At 55.0% G+C, this 17,402-nt stretch overlaps 8 protein-coding genes across 8 annotated transcripts; 4 read left to right on the plus strand and 4 right to left on the minus strand.

Annotated features, from left to right (window-relative positions):
* Nucleotides 1-400: 400 nt before the first annotated feature.
* On the minus strand, nucleotides 401-1,396 carry CPAR01_03643 (uncharacterized protein; the record flags this gene model as incomplete). The annotated part of the gene is made up of 2 exons (XM_060487930.1): nucleotides 401-1,246; nucleotides 1,376-1,396. The coding sequence occupies 2 exons, from the start codon at nucleotides 1,394-1,396 to the stop codon at nucleotides 401-403; spliced, it is 867 nt and encodes a 288-aa protein (XP_060352136.1).
* A 615-nt stretch (nucleotides 1,397-2,011) lies between these two features.
* CPAR01_03644 (ribosomal protein L17) lies at nucleotides 2,012-2,759 on the plus strand (the record flags this gene model as incomplete). The annotated part of the gene is made up of 2 exons (XM_060487931.1): nucleotides 2,012-2,227; nucleotides 2,352-2,759. 2 exons carry the CDS (start codon nucleotides 2,012-2,014, stop codon nucleotides 2,757-2,759), a joined length of 624 nt encoding a protein of 207 aa, XP_060352137.1.
* Nucleotides 2,760-3,049: 290 nt separating this feature from the next.
* CPAR01_03645 (uncharacterized protein) lies at nucleotides 3,050-5,396 on the minus strand (the record flags this gene model as incomplete). Its single annotated transcript, XM_060487932.1, has 3 exons — nucleotides 3,050-4,349; nucleotides 4,408-5,166; nucleotides 5,224-5,396. The coding sequence occupies 3 exons, from the start codon at nucleotides 5,394-5,396 to the stop codon at nucleotides 3,050-3,052; spliced, it is 2,232 nt and encodes a 743-aa protein (XP_060352138.1).
* A 513-nt stretch (nucleotides 5,397-5,909) lies between these two features.
* On the plus strand, nucleotides 5,910-7,183 carry CPAR01_03646 (Mov34/MPN/PAD-1 family protein; the record flags this gene model as incomplete). The annotated part of the gene is made up of 2 exons (XM_060487933.1): nucleotides 5,910-6,020; nucleotides 6,125-7,183. 2 exons carry the CDS (start codon nucleotides 5,910-5,912, stop codon nucleotides 7,181-7,183), a joined length of 1,170 nt encoding a protein of 389 aa, XP_060352139.1.
* Nucleotides 7,184-7,743: 560 nt separating this feature from the next.
* CPAR01_03647 (R3H domain-containing protein) lies at nucleotides 7,744-10,436 on the minus strand (the record flags this gene model as incomplete). The annotated part of the gene is made up of 6 exons (XM_060487934.1): nucleotides 7,744-8,475; nucleotides 8,524-8,858; nucleotides 8,910-8,998; nucleotides 9,048-9,380; nucleotides 9,431-10,299; nucleotides 10,386-10,436. The coding sequence occupies 6 exons, from the start codon at nucleotides 10,434-10,436 to the stop codon at nucleotides 7,744-7,746; spliced, it is 2,409 nt and encodes an 802-aa protein (XP_060352140.1).
* Nucleotides 10,437-12,003: 1,567 nt separating this feature from the next.
* Nucleotides 12,004-13,034, plus strand: CPAR01_03648 (uncharacterized protein; the record flags this gene model as incomplete). The annotated part of the gene is made up of 2 exons (XM_060487935.1): nucleotides 12,004-12,272; nucleotides 12,332-13,034. The coding sequence occupies 2 exons, from the start codon at nucleotides 12,004-12,006 to the stop codon at nucleotides 13,032-13,034; spliced, it is 972 nt and encodes a 323-aa protein (XP_060352141.1).
* A 100-nt stretch (nucleotides 13,035-13,134) lies between these two features.
* Nucleotides 13,135-13,764, minus strand: CPAR01_03649 (cwf18 pre-mRNA splicing factor; the record flags this gene model as incomplete). Its single annotated transcript, XM_060487936.1, has 1 exon — nucleotides 13,135-13,764. The coding sequence occupies one exon, from the start codon at nucleotides 13,762-13,764 to the stop codon at nucleotides 13,135-13,137; it is 630 nt and encodes a 209-aa protein (XP_060352142.1).
* A 459-nt stretch (nucleotides 13,765-14,223) lies between these two features.
* On the plus strand, nucleotides 14,224-16,665 carry CPAR01_03650 (pentatricopeptide repeat domain-containing protein; the record flags this gene model as incomplete). The annotated part of the gene is made up of 1 exon (XM_060487937.1): nucleotides 14,224-16,665. One exon carries the CDS (start codon nucleotides 14,224-14,226, stop codon nucleotides 16,663-16,665), a length of 2,442 nt encoding a protein of 813 aa, XP_060352143.1.
* Nucleotides 16,666-17,402: the final 737 nt, after the last annotated feature.

Genomic DNA, 17,402 nt, shown 5'->3' on the forward strand with positions numbered 1-17,402 from the left:
TCTACTTTTCGACATGAGAGTATGATCGTGGGCGAGGTTAAAAGACGCTGAGCTGTCTTGTCCTCCGCGAAGCCTCGATTTTCTCAATCTCGGATCTCGTCCACCGTTCCGCGACCCCCCTGAATGATAGAACCTATAGGCAAATGAAATCTGAGTAAAAACGGCCCGGCTGTACCACTCACACCTGCCCATGTCCCACTTCCGCCCGCGGGAACCAGAGAAGAAGACTGACGATTCCACAAAAGAGAAACAAAAAGCAGAGGCTTGCCGTTTTTCATTCTATATGTGTGGTCTGGTTGGTAGTACAATAATCCCACCATCCGCTCTCCTCCCGCCCCCCTCAATCCCACGTCTGTCATGTCGACAATCGGGAGAGAGGTGGTTCAAAAACCGCGGCAAATCAAATACCCCGAAGCTGCGTATTATCCTGCTCGTCCATCTTGCGGTACCGCTCCGCCAGCACCTCCTTGACGCTCTTGGTCAACCCGCTCGGCTTCTCGTACCGCTGGTGGAGCGCCTTCTGTACCGGCGTCGTCGCGGGCGCCACCGCGCCGTCGGCCTTGATGCTGACCTTGTCCTCGGCCACGCCCACCGCCTGCTTCGCCGCCACGAGCACCGCCTCCCCTTGCTGCCGTCCTTTGTCCACCACGTCGCCGACGACGGCCTTGACCTCGGCGGCCTTGCTGTCGACAATCTTCTTGGCCTCGGCGGCTTTCGCGTCGAGGAGCTTCTTCGCCTCAGCGGCCTTGGCGCGCGCAGCCTCCTCGGCAGCGAGGCTCTTTTCCCTCGCGCGCTCCCACGCGCTGCGCGCCTCCTTCTTGACCTCCGCGCCGGTCGCCTCCGCAGCGGCAGCGCCCTTGGCCGAAGCCTCCTTGGCCAGCGGGACGGCGCTCTTCTCGACGGCCTGCTCCGCCTCGCCGGCCTTTTCAATGGTGCCGCCCCAGAAGCGCGCGGCGCCGCTCTCGAGACCCTCGCGCACCTCGCCCCAGTCGGTGCGCTGCGCCCAGCGGACGGCGTTCTCTACCTCGCGGTTCCAGCGGTCTTTGGCGGAGGTGAGGAGCGTCTCGCGGTCCTTGACGGCCTGTTCGGCGCGGGTCAGGGGCGGAGGAATGCGGATTTGGGGCTCGAGGAGGGAGGAGAGGACGTGGTGTTGGGTGCGGAGGGTGTGGGACTGGCTTTCGCGGTTGCGTTGGTGGGCGAGGACTGTGAGGTAGGCTACGCCTAGGGTTACGGTCACACCGCCGGTCTGTTTGATGAGGTATGGTAGTTAGCTATACGATATGCTAATAGTGCGTGTATAAAATCTCCGTCATAGGTTTCTGGAGTGCAAGAGAAAGAAAGAGAGAGAAAGAGAGGATGAGGGAGTGTAGCGTACGAATCCAGTGGTGAAGCCCATGATGGCTGATGATCCAGTCCAAATGCGACGGGCGCAATTGAAGACTGGGATTTGATATTATAATTCCTCTCCGTATATTGTATTCGGCTTCAAGGTTTCATGATGCAATTGGAGCAAGCACGTCGTAGGAAGTCGAACCGAATTGGCGTTGTCGCTTGTCACTGAATTGACCTCCGAGAAGCGGGACGGGCAGCTTCGGTGCGGAATGACGTTAATTAATCGGGCTTGCGAGCGAGCGAGCGACTTTCAGCCTCCCCGGGTGGATTTCGGCGACGGGCAGGGGTCAAGGTACCTTAGCATCTGGCGGCAGGAACACTGAACTACAGTCCCCGCCTAATTGTTCCTCTAAGCCAACCAGAGGCTCCGAACCACCCTACGCCAAAAATTTGGGAGACGACAGCCGACGGATTGCAACGAGCGACTCCAGAGGCTATCAGCACGGCTTTTTTGACGATCCAATTCGATTCGATAGCCTCAAACTGCTCCGAAGTCCACCGCCCTGTTCACCACGCAGAGCAGCCTACGGACGAAAACGAAACGAAACGAAACAAAACGGGTTGCTCCCGCCGACTTCTCTCCCTCAATTGAGACGACTTCAACACATTCACAGCAGCCATGGCGGGAGGTCTCACCAAGTACAGGCATCTGAGCCGCAACTCGTCGGCACGACAGGCCCTGCTTCGCGGCCTCGTCACCTCCCTCGTCGCCCACGAGCACATTCACACCACCTTTGCTAAGGCCAAGGAGGCCCAGCGCCTCGCTGAGAAGCTCATCACCTACGCGAAGCGCGACAACGAGGAGACGAGGCGGAAAGCTCAGGCGATTCTCTACGTGAGTTGGACAAACACCCCTGGTGGTCTCGGCAGCTCTTCAAGATGGAAGAAGCTACTAGTCCCCAAACAGAGACGAGGTTCAAAAAGAACGAACCGAAACTGACAAAAGGATATAACGTTAGACACCCCACGACCTCCTCCCCAAGCTCTTCGGCGAGCTCCGCACACGCTACTCCGAGCGCCCGGGAGGCTACACGCGCGTGCTGCGCACCGAGCCCCGGAGCACCTACGACCAGGCGCCTTCTGCGATCCTCGAGCTCGTCGACGGGCCCCGCGATGTGCGCTTCATGATGACGGCCAAGGCCGTCGCCCACGACAAGGACTCCGGCCACCGCAGCACCGACCTGACCAAGAAGAACGTCGCCAAGGTGACGAGGTACCGCAAGGACGGCAAGACGGCGTTCGACGACATGGTGGCCAGCTTCAGGCTTCTCACGGCCCGGTCGGATGCGAAGGCGGCGAAGAAGGAGGAGTTGTTGGAAGGGGCCAAGGTCAAGGCTAAGAAGGTGAAGGCCGCCAAGAAGGCGTAAAGCCGAGTGGAGGCTTTTGTCTTGATGCAATGCCAGTCGGTATAGGAGGTCTGTCGTCTGCTGGATAGGGGCAAAAACTTTGCTCAAAAGCAGAGAGGACGATGTGGCGTGAGAAGAAAATGTAACTGATAAGAATGGTGTATTATCAAGAGGGAAATACCTGGCCAGTCTATAGATTACTGTCGTGTAGGGTATACATGTATACTACGGAAGCTCCAAAAAGACAACTTTTTAACTTCTGCCATAATATGGCAGCAAAACACATCCATCTTGCCCCCTTCTCCTTGTTCTTACACAAAATCAAAGGTATCGCCCTTCTCCTGGATCATCTTGCCTACGCGCTGCGTGCCGACCACGCGTTCCAGCTTCATGACATCGTACTTTGAGAACATGATGCGCACGGTACCTTGTCCAGGCTCGATTCTCATATCCTGCTCGCTGCGCGCGAGGTAGTCTCCCGCGATCTCGCGGTAAAAGATTGGGTTGTCGGGCAGGCCGTACATGATGACGCGCTGGACGCCGCGGATCGGCGTCCGCCGGAAGTGGTGCGCTCGCTCCGTGTAGAGGAGCACCTTGTGCCGGCCTGTCATGAAGTGGGAGCGGGCGCGAGAGGCCTCTGGGACGTCGGCGTACTCGGAGATTGTGCCAAAGGAAAGGGCGGCGACGGCCGGGTTGGCGGAGAAGTAGTTGCGCACGCGGACGAAGTCGAGGTACGAGGGGATGAAGATGAGGGTGCCCGAGGTGTCCCTCGCGCGCTTGATGAGGGAGGGGAGGATGGCCGAGACGAAGTAGTCGAAGCGCGCGTCGGGCTCCTTTTCGAGGGAGCGGCACTCGAAGCGGGAAAAGGTCTGGCGGGCCTTGATGCCTAGCTGCGTGAGGACGCCCGGGTAGTCGGCCTGGAAGCGGACCTTGCCGGCCCAATTGTGGCACTGCGTGCGGAAGAGCTCGGTGAGCTCGGGCGTGTTGAAACCGGAGAGGACGATGGTTTGGCGGAAATATTTCGCCTGATCGTCAAGGTACCAACTGCGCACGCGGCCAAAGTCGCAGCCGTGGGCGTCCTTTGGCTGGAGGTTCATGTGCTCGAAAATGTACTCGACGTGCTCCCAGTTCTGCATGAGCTGGGCGTCAGCCTGGTCAACGACGACCATCTCAATGGAGCTGAGAAAGTCGTAGTCCATCTTCTTCTTGTCTTCGTCAGAGCCGATGGCCATGCGCAGGCCCAGGGGACTGGCAAGCAGGATGTCTGAGTTGTAGAACTGTGAAAAGTACTTGACGGTCTTGCGCGTGAACTTCATACCGATCCGGAACATGTCGTCGTCGTTGCCCTCGAAAAGGTCGCGGAAGTCGGCCGGCTTGTCGTCTCCGAATTTGACGTCCTCGTCAGTGTACGCATCGTCGAAGCGCTTTCTGTTTTCCCGCTGGTCCGGCGCGCAAATGTCCTCGATTGTGTTTGCAATCGTTAGGCAGGATTGTCTTGTTGGCAGTAGGAATAGGATCTTGGGGCGCGTGAAGCCCTGGTCTCTGAGCTCGAGATCGGCATTCTCTTCTCTCGAGAGTTTGTAGTTGTTCTTGATGACTCTGTCTCGGGTCCTGTTTGTATGTAAGCATTTGAAATTCAAGGCAAGTCACGTCCAGGTAGGTCCCTTACTTGAAGACGTGATTGACGGCGTGTAAGCATACAAGCTGCCGTAAGCCGTTGGAGTTCTGAATGTTTCGGTTATCATACAACACGTCGTTGTAATTGAATATCGTCGGAGCAATCGCTCGTTGCAGCGTATCGAGTGAGCCAATCTTCTTCGAGGCGATCTCCCGCAGTTTTTGCTTGAGCTTGAGGCTATCCAAGCCGGAGATCGGTGATGGGATCGTCGGGGCGTCCGTTCCTTCCGCTTGAGGGTATGTCACAACAGCCTTTGAAACCTTGGACATTGTTCGCTTGAAAGTCCAGTCATTCTTCTGGATCGCCTTGACTCTCTTCGCCGTCACAGCTTCGTCAGGAGTAGCGAAGTGGCTGTCGAACGGATCTGAGGCATCGACGTCGTCTTCATCGTCGCTCTGCTCCGCTTCCTCTTCCAAATCAGCCATTGGGTCTTCAGCCTCCTCGACCCTGTCAACATCTTTTTCCTCCTTCTCGGCCTCATCGCCATCAGATTCAGACTCGGATCCAGATCCAGCTTCAGACTCAGACTCGGACTCGGACTCGGCCTTGGCGGTCGCTTCTGGTCTGCCGCTCTCGAGCTTCCGTCTTTTGGCACTTGGCTCTGAAGACTCCTTAAATCCTTGGAGGAGCGCCATATAAGGCCGTGTGTTTTGAGGCTGCTCATCTTCATCCTCATCATCGGACATGGAGACATCAGAATCCTCCTCTGCCTCAGAGTCTCCCTCTTCTTGGGACTCATCATCTGAAGTCCTGACAGTGTTAGATTATCATAAATTTTCATAAAATGTCCGGGAAGGTTAAACATACTCTTTTTCTTCCAGACGTGCAGTATCGAATCTTCTGCCTCCTCTTCCTCTACCTCGGCCTCTCGCACCTCCTCTCCCTCTTGTGCCTCCTCTTGCACCTCCTCTGCCACCACCACGGGCACCGCCTCTGCTTCCTCCCCGGAATCCGGCCCGACCTCTACCTCTTGGGCCCATTATATCTTACTTTCTGTCAGTGCAAGTTCTGGGTAAACACAGACAGCAATGTATGAGCTTTCAAAAGAAAAAAATAGATCAAAAAGTGTTGTTCACCGAAGCAAAACTCATTCACTTGGTCGACGGAAAAAAAGTTATAAGTCGGCCATATCAGCCTTGCAGAAAATCCCACACTAGGTAGTCACTAGCCACAGCGGGGCACTTCCGCCACAGAGACCGTTATCGTGTCTTATCTTAGCGCGCACAACCCAGTAGGGGCCAACCACAAATCGCAAAATCGGCAAACCGCCCACTAGGAGAAAGCGAAAGAGTTCGACGATTTTTTGAAGCGACCTATCGCGAAAAAACGCTCCGACCAGAGACCCCAAACCCACTCTTCAATTTTTGGCCCGCGCATCACCACCAACCCGAAACCCGCCCTCCCCCTCCCCTCCTCTTCTCGATATCTCCTCCTCAACCGCAGGTCTCCCCCTTCGAAAGAACCTCGACGACCCGAGATCCAACCTGCCCAGCATGGCTGTCGCCGAAACTGAGAAGTTCCTCCACCTGTCGCGGCCCATCGCGCCGGCCACGATTGGCATCCCAGGCAACATTGCCCCGCTCACCGTCAACATCCAGCCCCAGGTACGACACATCTTGCTACGCTGCAGGACCTGATATCATTACCCGAGACATGTCATAGACCTTAACAAGGCCATGACATATATACACATTCATCATTAATACAGCTTACCCCCCGTGGGGAACCCCAACTACTCGTCGCTAACCCCACCTCCTCCTTCCAGGCCATCCTCTCCATTCTCGACCATGCCGTGCGAAGAGACATCCGCGATACGCAATCAACCCGCGTTATCGGCGCCCTCGTTGGTGTCCGCTCCGAAGATGGCACTGAGGTCGAAGTGCGCTCCTGCTTCGCCATCCCCCACACCGAGAACGAGGACCAGGTCGAGGTGGACGTCGACTACCAGAAGAACATGCTCGCCCTCACCCTCAAGGCCAACCCGCGCGAGTCCCTGTTGGGCTGGTACACCACCACCCACGAGCTCAACTCCTTCTCCGCCCTGATCCAGAACTTCTTCGCCTCCCCCGAGACCGGCACCTTCCCCCACCCCGCCGTCCACCTCACCATCAGCACCGACCCGACCTCCGACATTGAGGCCCGATGCTACATCTCCGCCCCCGTCGCCGTCAACGCCGAGCGCGCCGCCGAGAGCTGCCTCTTCATCCAGGTGCCCCACAAGCTCATGTACGGCGATGCCGAGCGCAGCGCCCTCGAGGCCATCTCCATGGCCAAGGACACCGAGGACCGCACCGCCCCCGTCGTCTCCGACATTGAGGGCCTCGCCCGCTCCATCGAGTCCGGCGCCAACCTCATCGAGCGCGTCAGCGACTGGGTCAACGGTATCCTCGACGAGGACGAGGAGCCCAACCAGGCCCTCGGCCAGTACCTCATGAACGCCCTCTCCCTCGCGCCCAAGGTCGACCCCGAGCAGATTGAGCACGACTTCAACAACCACATCCAGGACGTCCTCATGGTCTCCTACCTGGCCAACACCATTCGCACCCAGATCGACCTGTCGCAACGGCTGGCTGTTGCCAACCTCACCGGCGGCGAGAAGGACGGCGAGGGCAAGACGACCGAGGGCGGCGAGAAGGGCGAGCAACAGCGGGGTGGTCAGCGTGGCGGCAAGCGCGGTGGACGCGGCGGCGGCCGTGGTGGTGGCGGCCAGAGGGGAGAGCCCAGGGAGCCCCGCGAGCCTCGCGAGCCGAGGGAACCTACCGAGTAAAGAAAAAAGGGGACAAGCTAATTTGTTTGAGAAAGAAAAGAAAAAGAGAGGAATTTCTCCTTTTACATGCAAAAAGCCATGTGGAAGAGAGGACTGAACCAAACCTAACACCCCTTAAAAAGGAGATAGGAGGTCGAGAGGTTGAAAGAGACCTAGGACAAGCTGGCCCGCGATGCTGTGGAATTTTCTGCCGCAAGGTTAGCAAGCATGGCATCATGAGGAATCCACACTTGATAAAACCATCATGGCGTTATGGCAGTGGCAGAATTAGACGGCCTAGGGTAGAATGCGCTAGGCAGTTGCAATGATGATTATTCACGCTTTCATGCAAATATTCAAGACACACACACACTAGAGATGTCTGTTCAGCTTGCGACGTACGTAAACTTTGAAAAAAGGTTTGAGTGATAATTAAGGTGCGTAAGTGTTCTAGCATGCAATAGCCTACATGATCTGATGCCATCCTATCCCTCCTGTGTGAACGCCAGTATGCTGTACCTTTAAAACCCCTGTACGCCGTTCATTCTGCCATGGACCGTCCAACAACATCAAGCGTGTACCTAAATACCCATGTTTGGCTTTTGCGGCAAAGTAGCAGGGTTGCCGTAGTGGGGCAGGTGGCTGAACGTCTGTCCAGCCGGACCCTGAGGGATGGCGGGTTTATTGGGAATATGAGGGGAGGGGTTTTGTGGTATGTGTTGCGGGGGGTGTTGAGGAATATGATGAACCGGTGCTTGAGGCATAGGGTTCAAGTGATGAGGGTGCTGGGGCGGAGGCGGGTGGTAGGAAGGAATCGAGTTGTTCGATCCTTGCCTCGCCATGGCATAGCCGTAAGGTGCTGGTGGTCCTTGCTGCTGATAACCGGCGTATGCCAGATGTGGTGAGCCGATCTGGGGGCTACCGTGGTGAGATCCAGGAGCACTGAATGGCGGCTGTGGTGGCTGCATCGGAGACATGCCACCCCCAGGGACGAATGATTGCGTCTTGGGATTGAAGGCGTGGCGATTGTAGCTGCCGGGGATGGGATGCTGGCTCTTTGGGTCGTTCGGGTTGATGTTGGCCGGCAACTGCCCGTACATGTACGGAACAGTGCTTTGACTGGGCGGCGCCGACATACCCCGAGGCGTGTAAGCCGTGGCATTAGCCGTCGAAGGTGGAGTCATCGGCACCGGCGCCGGTCCGAACCCTGGTTGTGGTTGCCAACCTTGCTGTGGAGGAGTAGGGCCAGAACCACCATAGCTCCTCGCATTCGGAGGAGCTTGGAACTGGGCCTGGTTTGCCGGAGGCGGATACTAGTCCCGATCAGCTTTATGAAGTTGAGGACGGAAGAGTTTTCTTACCGGTGTCATGTTAGGATAGCCCGCATTGTAGCCCGCGTTAGGCATCATGGGAGCAAATGTTTGCGTGGGTGTAGTGTTGTAAGGGGCTGCGGGGATCTGATTGGGATACGGTTGCTGCACCAGCGCACCGTATTGGTTTGACACAGGAACATACTGAGGTTGAGGCACCCAAGTCTGCTGCTGCGGCCCCCAGTATGGTGTGTAGTTGTGTCTCGAGTCGAAACTGTCTGAATCATCCCGTCTCTGCTTCCCAGTCTTGCCCCGTTTGCTGACACCAGGCTTTTCCCTCGCCGAAACGGAGCTGGCACGTGAAACGCCATTTTCGATTTCGTTATCTTGGAACACGATCAGTGGCGGTCCGAAGGAAACGTAATAGTCACACATACCAGGCGTAGATTCCCCAGTCTTCTCAGAATTGCCGAATATTCTCTCTCGGGCTTGCTTGTACGCTTCTTCACGCTGCTCTCTCGACAATCTGAACAAGTCAGCAAGTTGCAATCATTCGAGGAGGAAGGGCAAAATACTTCTGATTGGCCGCAGCAGACTTATCCTTAGAGTCACTGCCGGTCTCAGACGTTGCCTTGGATGGAGAAGCGCTGTTGCTACCGAATTCCCCATCCTCCCCACGTCGCATGATCTTTCGAGGCAGGACCGCTGGAGGAGGAGGCGTTTCGGCATTGGTTTCCGGAGCAGCGATACTAGCAAGCGACTCAGGTACTCTGGCGTAAGGGGTTCTGAAGATTCGGACAGATCCCACACGAGCTTCATACTGATGCGTCATGCGGTAGTAGTCAGCCAGCTTATGTGTGAGCATCCTACAAAATGAATTTGAAGGCGGAAAGTCCATGTACGGGTCTCTGATATCGCTGTTAGTGACTGCACATTGATTCAATCCGTCGGTACTCACTTGGAATTTTGAACAAATTTGATCAATTCGGCCTCCAATCGCAATAGAAACAGTCGATCCTTCGGGGAAGCCATAGCCTCCAAGAGTTTTTCATCCGGTGCCTGTCCGTAGATGGTATTCAAGAGATTGGCAGAGTCGGGGAGATTAGCAGACAGAGCGTTAGGGATGGGCATCTGTGGTTGATCTGACGAAGCACTCTGCGGTGTGATCATGCCTTGGCTCAAGGAGCCGGAGATAGGTTGGGCTAGACGGCGATCGGGCATGTCGCCAAGCTGGATGATGCCTCTAGCACGCGCCGCAATGTCGGAACCCATTCTGGAGTTTGGTAGGTTTGGCCCCCGGAATGAGAAGGAATCGTCATCCTCGGCAGCAGCGGCTTTGACGCTGGCACTGTCATCCGGCCTCAGGGATTCCTTCTCGTCCAGCGCAAAGGTCGTTCCCGACGTAATACTCTTTCCGTCCAGACTGGGAGGCTTGGTACCGAGCTCCGAGCTGGAGTCAGCTCTCTGGGAGTCGTCCGACCCATCCTTGGTTATAGATTTTGATCGCTCAGCGTACGAAGAGCCTGTTCCGTTCACAACAAGGCTCGGTGTCGGTTGCCCAATGCTCAAATCCTTCAATCCATCCAACACGACACCGGTCGCATCGGGCTTCTTGGACAGGGTGGGCTCGCGCTTAGCGACAGTCGGCGCAGACTTCGTAGAGTTCATGATTGCGGATTGGCGAGTATCAACTGCGTCTGAAGTGGCAGATGCGGGTATGGAGGCGGCACCGGTAGAAGAAGCTTGGCTGGGACGGGCTTGAGCTGGCGCAGCAACTGGTCTGACGGTAGTGACGGGTTGGGAATCTTTTGATGCCGATGCAGCGACCTAGAATAGCGCAGAGATTGTCAGCATTCATCACTAGGCAACTACTGAGCTTCGAGAACGAGGGGTAGCTCGGGAGCAAATCGCACCTTTGCGAAAGATGGCTTAGGAATGTCAGATGGCATCTGGGCTGTAGCCATAGCCAGTGAAGAGGTTCGGAGGATGGCCCAACTTCAGCCGTGGGTAGTGAGATGGAAATGAAAGTCGTCCACTGAAGTAGCTTCGCGCAGGTAGAATGGTAGGCGCGCGATGAGACGAAATAAGAGACCGGGTCAAAAATGATTAAAGACGAGGTCCGAAAGCAAGGAACAAACTGGATCAAGGCGAGCCTGCAGAGGAAGAAATACCGTGGATCATCGTCGGGACAAGGTCGTCATCGTAGCTTTTGGATTCCTGAATGTTGGATGAATGATGGACCCAGTTTCTCGTTGCAGGGGAGAAATGGGAGTTGTCCGTTGCGTGTTTCGTCGTCGAATAGATGTGCGCCTGAGTGACTATCCGTCAGTGGTTGTGGGAAAGGTTGGTTGCAGGAAGCTGGTAGATAGGCGCGCAGCGGTTGAGACGAGGCGACGTGAAATTTTGGCGGCCTGTGAGGCGGATAGTCCGTCACGGGCTTGGGGGAGAGGGGTGTGGTGTGGGTGGTGTGGTGCAGACGATGGTTTAAGGTAGTGGGAGGGAATTGGTAGAGCTGTGGTGTGGGTTTTTGGGATTGCGCTGCAAAGGGAAAAAAGAGGATGGGGAAACTGGAGAACGGAGCCAACGACCTCTCAGCTTCTTGTTCACTCACCCCGGGTAACTTGCAGTGCGAGATCAATCACTCACGCACTCCTCACTCGCTAGGTCCAATAAGTACTGATATCCGTAATCCGATGACAACGTTATGTCTCAATCTCACACTCGTGTTGCGTGAGGCCCTCTCACACATACACACACACACACACACTCTCTCTCTCTCTCTCTCTCTCTCTCTCTCTCTCTCTCTGTATTCTCTCAGTTGCGAGGTATCTTCGGTCGCAGAGACGTAGTAGAGAACCTTAGCGAGAAGCTTCAGTGTTGGCAACTCCCAATCGAGCGGACAACGGTCTCAAGTCGATAAGGTGGTGTCAGACGGCTGCCATCCCCTCCGCAACGTCTTGTGGGACGTCAGGCTGAAGAGTCGGGTATGATTGGGAACGGAATACGGGAATTCTGATGACCATCAAGCAGGTCTCGGGCCTGGGTAGGGTAGGTTAGTTGGTGAGAGACAAAAAGACCAGAGGCTGTGCCGAGAGTGGCTTAGTGCCGGCAGATTCCTAACGGAAACCTTGGGTCTGTGGCTGGTGCCTCTGAGGCTGGTGCAGGTTTTCCGATCCTTTCCTCCACCTTACATAAGCGTCCGAGTTGCCCATCGTTGGAGCCAAACCTCATTCCTCTGTCGCTGAAGTAAACCACTTTCTACAGAGCTGGTTACAACTGAAATTCAGCTGCAACGGCGAAACACCAAAGAGCCCGTCGCTGATAATAGAACACCAGTGTTGTATCAAAGGCTCGCGTACCAAGCAAGAAAACGGAAGAAAATCTCATCTGTTGATCCCATCATAGCGGATCATCAATCGCCATCCAGACTTACAACAGTGCGATTCCAATAAAAACCTGATTGAAGACGCCAGCGCAACGACGGCTATTCAAATTACGGCAAACCCTTCGCTCAAGTAGCGAATCTATTCAATGCATCCCTACAGAGGCCGTGGCGGACCTCGCCAGTCCACCCCAGCAAACGTCCAATGTCAAAAGTGTCTCAAAAGAGATAAGTCTACAAGCAAACCATACGTTGCAAATATCAAGCTGACTCTCGCAGAACGTCACTACTCTTATGAATGCAAGGAGTCGGCTACGGCTCGACCATATGTGTCTCGGCCGTCCCGAACTCAACAGCTGCGCAACCCGAAGCTGATGCCCAAACTGACAAACGATACGCCAGATGACGCGCAAAGAAAGTCAGTTTCTCACCTTCGTTTGTATTTCATGCGTTCAAGGTGGCTAATTCGTGGAGTAGGAAAGGAATCGCCGATGAGGAGCTCGCGAAGAAGGAAGCTGAGCGAGCGAGAAAGAGGGAGCTGGACGAGAGAGATGACGAACTCATCAGGCAAACAGAGAGTAAGCGCAGACGATCCGAGTCTGTTGACTCCGTTTCCACCATCTCAACAAACCGCTCCGTATCGCCTCCTCCTAGGCGGCGCTCGCCATCTCCCGCCTCTGCTCTGCGGAGACAGAGGTCGTTTAGTCCGGAGAGCGACGACGGTCGCTCTGTCTCAGGAAGGTCAGCAGCAAGCAGACGGACTCAGTCCCCACCTCGACGCCGCCAGAGATCACTTTCAAGGGACAGTCGTTCACCCGTTGGAACCCAGGAGCAGAACTATCGTCAGAGGGATGCGGATCACGCTAGACCAACGGCCAGTGGTCATGCGCGCTACTCGCCCGATTCCAGGGATTCATCCACCTCAGGACGTGGTATGGATGCTGTTGGCAGCAGGAGGTCGTTGTCCCGGTCTCCCGACCGTCGTGGTGCGAGGCCACAAAGCGGCCCAAATCGACGTGCTGGCAGAAACGACGGATATCGAGACGAGCCTCAGCCTACACTGGGCCGAGGTGGCGAGAACCAAAGGCAGGGTGGTGGATCTGAGCGACAGCCAGAACGAGAGCGCAGTCTCAGTCCATTTTCCAAGAGACTGGCGTTGACACAGTCCCTAAATAGGTAGCTATGGGGTATCAATTATATGTAGGTCAAATGGAGTCTATGCCTGCTCCGTAACTGTAAAAACACAAAGGCATTCTGCCACTCGCGCCAGGATTTGCTGCTTAAACAGCCAAATCGTCATCCTCCTCGTCCGCCTTCTCTCGTCTCTCGTCCTCTTCTTCCCTCTCGCGTACGCGCACTCCTTCCACTAATGCAATACCATCAATTCCAGCTGCGTCGCCCTCCCTGCTGCCTGCATCGACTTGCTTGGTCTGTGTAGCCGCTTTCTGAGCTCCTGTGATGCGTTCCCTTACTAGCTTCGCAATAGCATTGTCCGTCCGAACGTTGAGAATCTCCAGCTTCTTCTCCAAGTCTCTCTTCAGGTCCCAATTCGGCTTTTTGGGTTGAAGCTTGAACAGATCGATACCCTTGTCATCCTGCGCATCTTCGGTTGCCTTTTGCTTCACATCCTCCTCAATGTCTGCCGCGAGCTCTTCCAGTGTAGGATTCTCTAGGTCTTGGGTCGGGGGCGCCTCGAAGCCAAGCTTGGGACCACGCGTTTCTGGGTCGTAGTTGCGCCCGGAAAGGTGCAATTTTGTGACGTCCGGCTCTGTTGGGGGCGAGGCTGCGCGTTCTGACTCTGGCGCAACGATCTCATCCGCTGGTTGTTTTCTCTTGAGGTTCTTGAGCTTCGCGAGGCGCGCTTTGCGCTCGTCTGTTACCGCGCTTAGGGTGGCTTGGGAGCTCGACATGATGCTGTAATAGAGAAAGACTGATCGAAACGAACGATATTGTGGTAGGTTGGCCAGATATTCTTCGAATTGGAGTGTTGGTGAGATTGCGGCTTTTGGTGAGCGCGTTCAATCGGGAGTTTGGAGGTTGAAAGTTCAAGTTCGGTTCGCAGTGGGGCAAGCCATTGCTACGATGGCGGGATACTTCCACGAAATGCACTAGCGGATGCACGGTCTTCCATCCTTCAAAATCGCATTTAGCTCGCCAGGGGTCTATGAGAAGCTACCATCTGTCGCAAAAAAACAAAATAAGACTCCAGTTCACAGACTACAGCCTCAAACTTCGGATACTTTACCCTCGATGCTCCAAGACAGTTAACAAAATCACGGTCGCACCGTCGTCGCTCGAATGCCGGCGAAGCTATACCTGTCCGTAACGACCGGAAGCTCTGGCTTTAACGCCCCGATATTACACCTGCGATGTCGCACTCCTTAGCAGGCCGACAATGTCTACGACACATCCGACAACGCGGCAACCTCGCAGCGAATAGTTATATCCAAACGTCCTTCCAAGCTCGACCCAATGCTACTTCCGCTATAGAACCCTCCACAGAACGGCCGTTTCGAATTCGCAAAATAAAAAGATTAGTCGAGCCAGGATCGAGAAATGCGCCAACGCCTATCGGAGCACCCATAAATGCCGAAACAAGCCGGAAACGAACAGAGTTCACCTCGAAAAACATCGACACATGGTCCCCTAAGAATGGAGGAGAGAGGAAGAAGAAATACGAATTCACATCAGGAAATGCCGACACCTGGATTTCTGAGCTCGTAAAAGAGAGGAAGAGAAGATACCTGGAATATGGGTACCTCCGCCATCGCATGACCAAGAAGGAGTTGAAAGACTTTGAGAATTGGAAAAACGACTGCAAAAGACTGTACGGATTCGCATCTTTCGGCGAAGGCTACAAAGTCCCAAAAGTCCTCAGCTGGATCCAAGACCGTCAAGCCGTTGAAGACGCGATCGAGCAATGGCCGACATGGACTGAGGAGCAGAAGAAGACAAAGTGGCGAAAGCTCATGTTCTCTGCTTTATGGTCTTGTCCTGATCGGGCTACAGCCATACTCGAAATTACCACCCGCGATATCAAGCCGCCGGGTTACGCCATCAGTGATGCTATTCACTTCCTCGCAAAGTGGCAAAGTCAACTATCCAAGCCTGAGTTTACTGAGCAGAGAACACATCTTTGTAACGTGGTCGTGACGGTCTTTGAACGTCTGCCTGCGGCTTATATCCCCCTGAGGCAAAACACCATCTACATGCTGACGCATGAGGTAGAATTGCCCACCTTGATTGCCCTTTACGATTGTTGGAGGGAAAAGGACGTCCGACTCCACAGCAACACTCTCCAAAACATGGCCAGACGGCTTGCAGTCAGCCCCTTACATAAGAACCTAGCTCTCCAGATGGCCATCGATTCTATCCCAGACCAAGGTGTTGATCTCGACTCAGGCCTATGGGCATCTTTGTGTACCTCAATCTTGAGTCTCAAGCGTGGCCAAATCAAGGTTGACGACGGGTTTTCAGCTGCGGACGCATTTGTTACCCTTATAGAGCATGGCTTTGCTCCCAACATGGTGCACTACACGGCAGTGATCAGGTCGCTGTGCCTGACAGATCAGAATGAAGTTGCAGAGGAGGTGTTCCGGGTTATGCAGCGGCACAACTTTGAACCAGACATGATCATGTGGTCTACTCTGTTAGACGGAGGAAAGCGAGCTCTTTCGCCGTCGAGTATCGAATCTGCCGTCATAGGAGCTGTCGAGGGCAATGAGATTGACGTTCCCTTCTTCAACGACCTACTGATGTGCCTGCTTCACTTCTGCAAGTGGACGCCCGGTGTCATGCCGGCCTTTGGGCCAATGTTACACTTCTACTCAAAGGTGTTCCATTTGGCACCATTGCAGGCTCTCCTTCCGGTGGACCTGTCAATGTACCTCGAGGGCCAAGAAGGCCTGCAGATGCCAGCGGATTGGGAGTTGGCGCGACAACTATTTCCTGCACTTGACAGAGCCATGTCCACCGTCCATGAGAAGATGGAACCGACGAGTGCAACCCTGAGCATCATGTTCCTCGCATACGTGAGGAGCATGTCACAGCCCATCAACCTCATTTCACTATACGCGTACCTCAGACAGGAGATTTTGAAGGGCAGCCCCGGCGCCACCAAGCTGGTGCAGGAGAAGGGGTCATTCATGTACGATGTCCTTATCAAGGCGCTCTGCAAGCACCCAGGCATGCTTCGTGCCGCGTTGGATATCGTCGGCGACATGCTCAAGTACACGCTTGAAGAGCGGAGCAGAGCAGCCGACGCAGCGAAGCAGTCCTCGAAGGGGAGAAGTGGCAGCAGGAGGACTGAGGTTAAGGAGACCGAGATTCAACAGACTGGGGCTCAAGATAGACAAGCACAGGAGAGCAAAGTCCCGCAGAGCGAGATCAAGGAGACCGAGGTTGCTCCCGCGCCGCTGCACCCTGCTCCAAGCGTCTTCACCTGGAGCATCCTCCTGCACGGCTTCAGTAAGGAAAAGGGCTCCGGGGAGCGGATCCTCGCGCAAATGCGCCAGCACGGCGTCGAGCCGAACCTGGTCACCTGGAACACCCTGATCGCGGGCTACGCCAGGGCTCAGGACGTCAATAAGACGGTGCTGTCCCTCCAGCGCCTCGAGGCCTCGGGTCACGAGGCGGACGACTTTACGCTGCGGGCCTTTTCTCGGCTGGTCAACAGGGAGCTCGCGCTGAGGAAGATGGAGGACGCTCTCACGCGGAGGGCGACGCGGGACGAGATGAAGAGGCTTGAGGAGCAGAGGATGGCCGAGCTGCCGCTTGGTCCTGAGGCGAAGGGGAGGCTGAGTGTGCTGTGATCGGCGGGCGATCAACGTATGGATATAGGAGCTGACGAGACGCTGGATTCATTTTTGAATGGCAATATACCCACTCTTCTTATTTACTTCAGACGACGAGCGATGTCCGACTTCTTTGATTTGAGTGCAACTTCGTGTCTGCTGTGAGAACTGTGTATTTACTTTCCAAGCTTCACCTATGGGAGTGTATCAAAACCTTGTATAAGCCCAAGTGGTATTCCCAGTCATGCAGCCAAAAGTGACTTTCAAAAGAAAAAGTACGATCTGCTGCACTTGGAATACAATAGAAGGTTGGGAAGAGGTGACAAGGCCACTAGCATGCATGAGGCTCTGTTGCCTTCCGTTTCGACAGCGATCGCCATAACTTGATTCCCCTCGTGTGAGTGCTACATTTATACATGGAGGTTATTGTGCGTCTCTACCACTCCTGTATTGTGAGCCTCAAACAGGTGACAAGATCAACATCTCCACTGCACGGTTGCCTACCGGACTGGTAAAAGACTAGTTGGGATTAGCCGCCTGACTTCACATTTCATCTGATCCTATCACCGTTGTGACCATGTTCCCGGCCCACATATGAGCACTACTCGATCCGGTCTGCTGCAGACCTTCTCAGCTTTGCCATTAGGCTATCACATCACTTACTGGCGGTCGAATGAGACAGCCCTTGCGTGTTGCCACTCTGGAACGGTCTTGCTGGAAGTCCTCCGACATAGCTAACTGTCAAGTCGAATGAG

The sequence above is a fragment of the Colletotrichum paranaense genome (assembly GCF_030867605.1).
Source record: "Colletotrichum paranaense strain IMI 384185 chromosome Unknown Scaffold_3.1, whole genome shotgun sequence".
Lineage (NCBI taxonomy): Eukaryota > Fungi > Ascomycota > Sordariomycetes > Glomerellales > Glomerellaceae > Colletotrichum > Colletotrichum paranaense.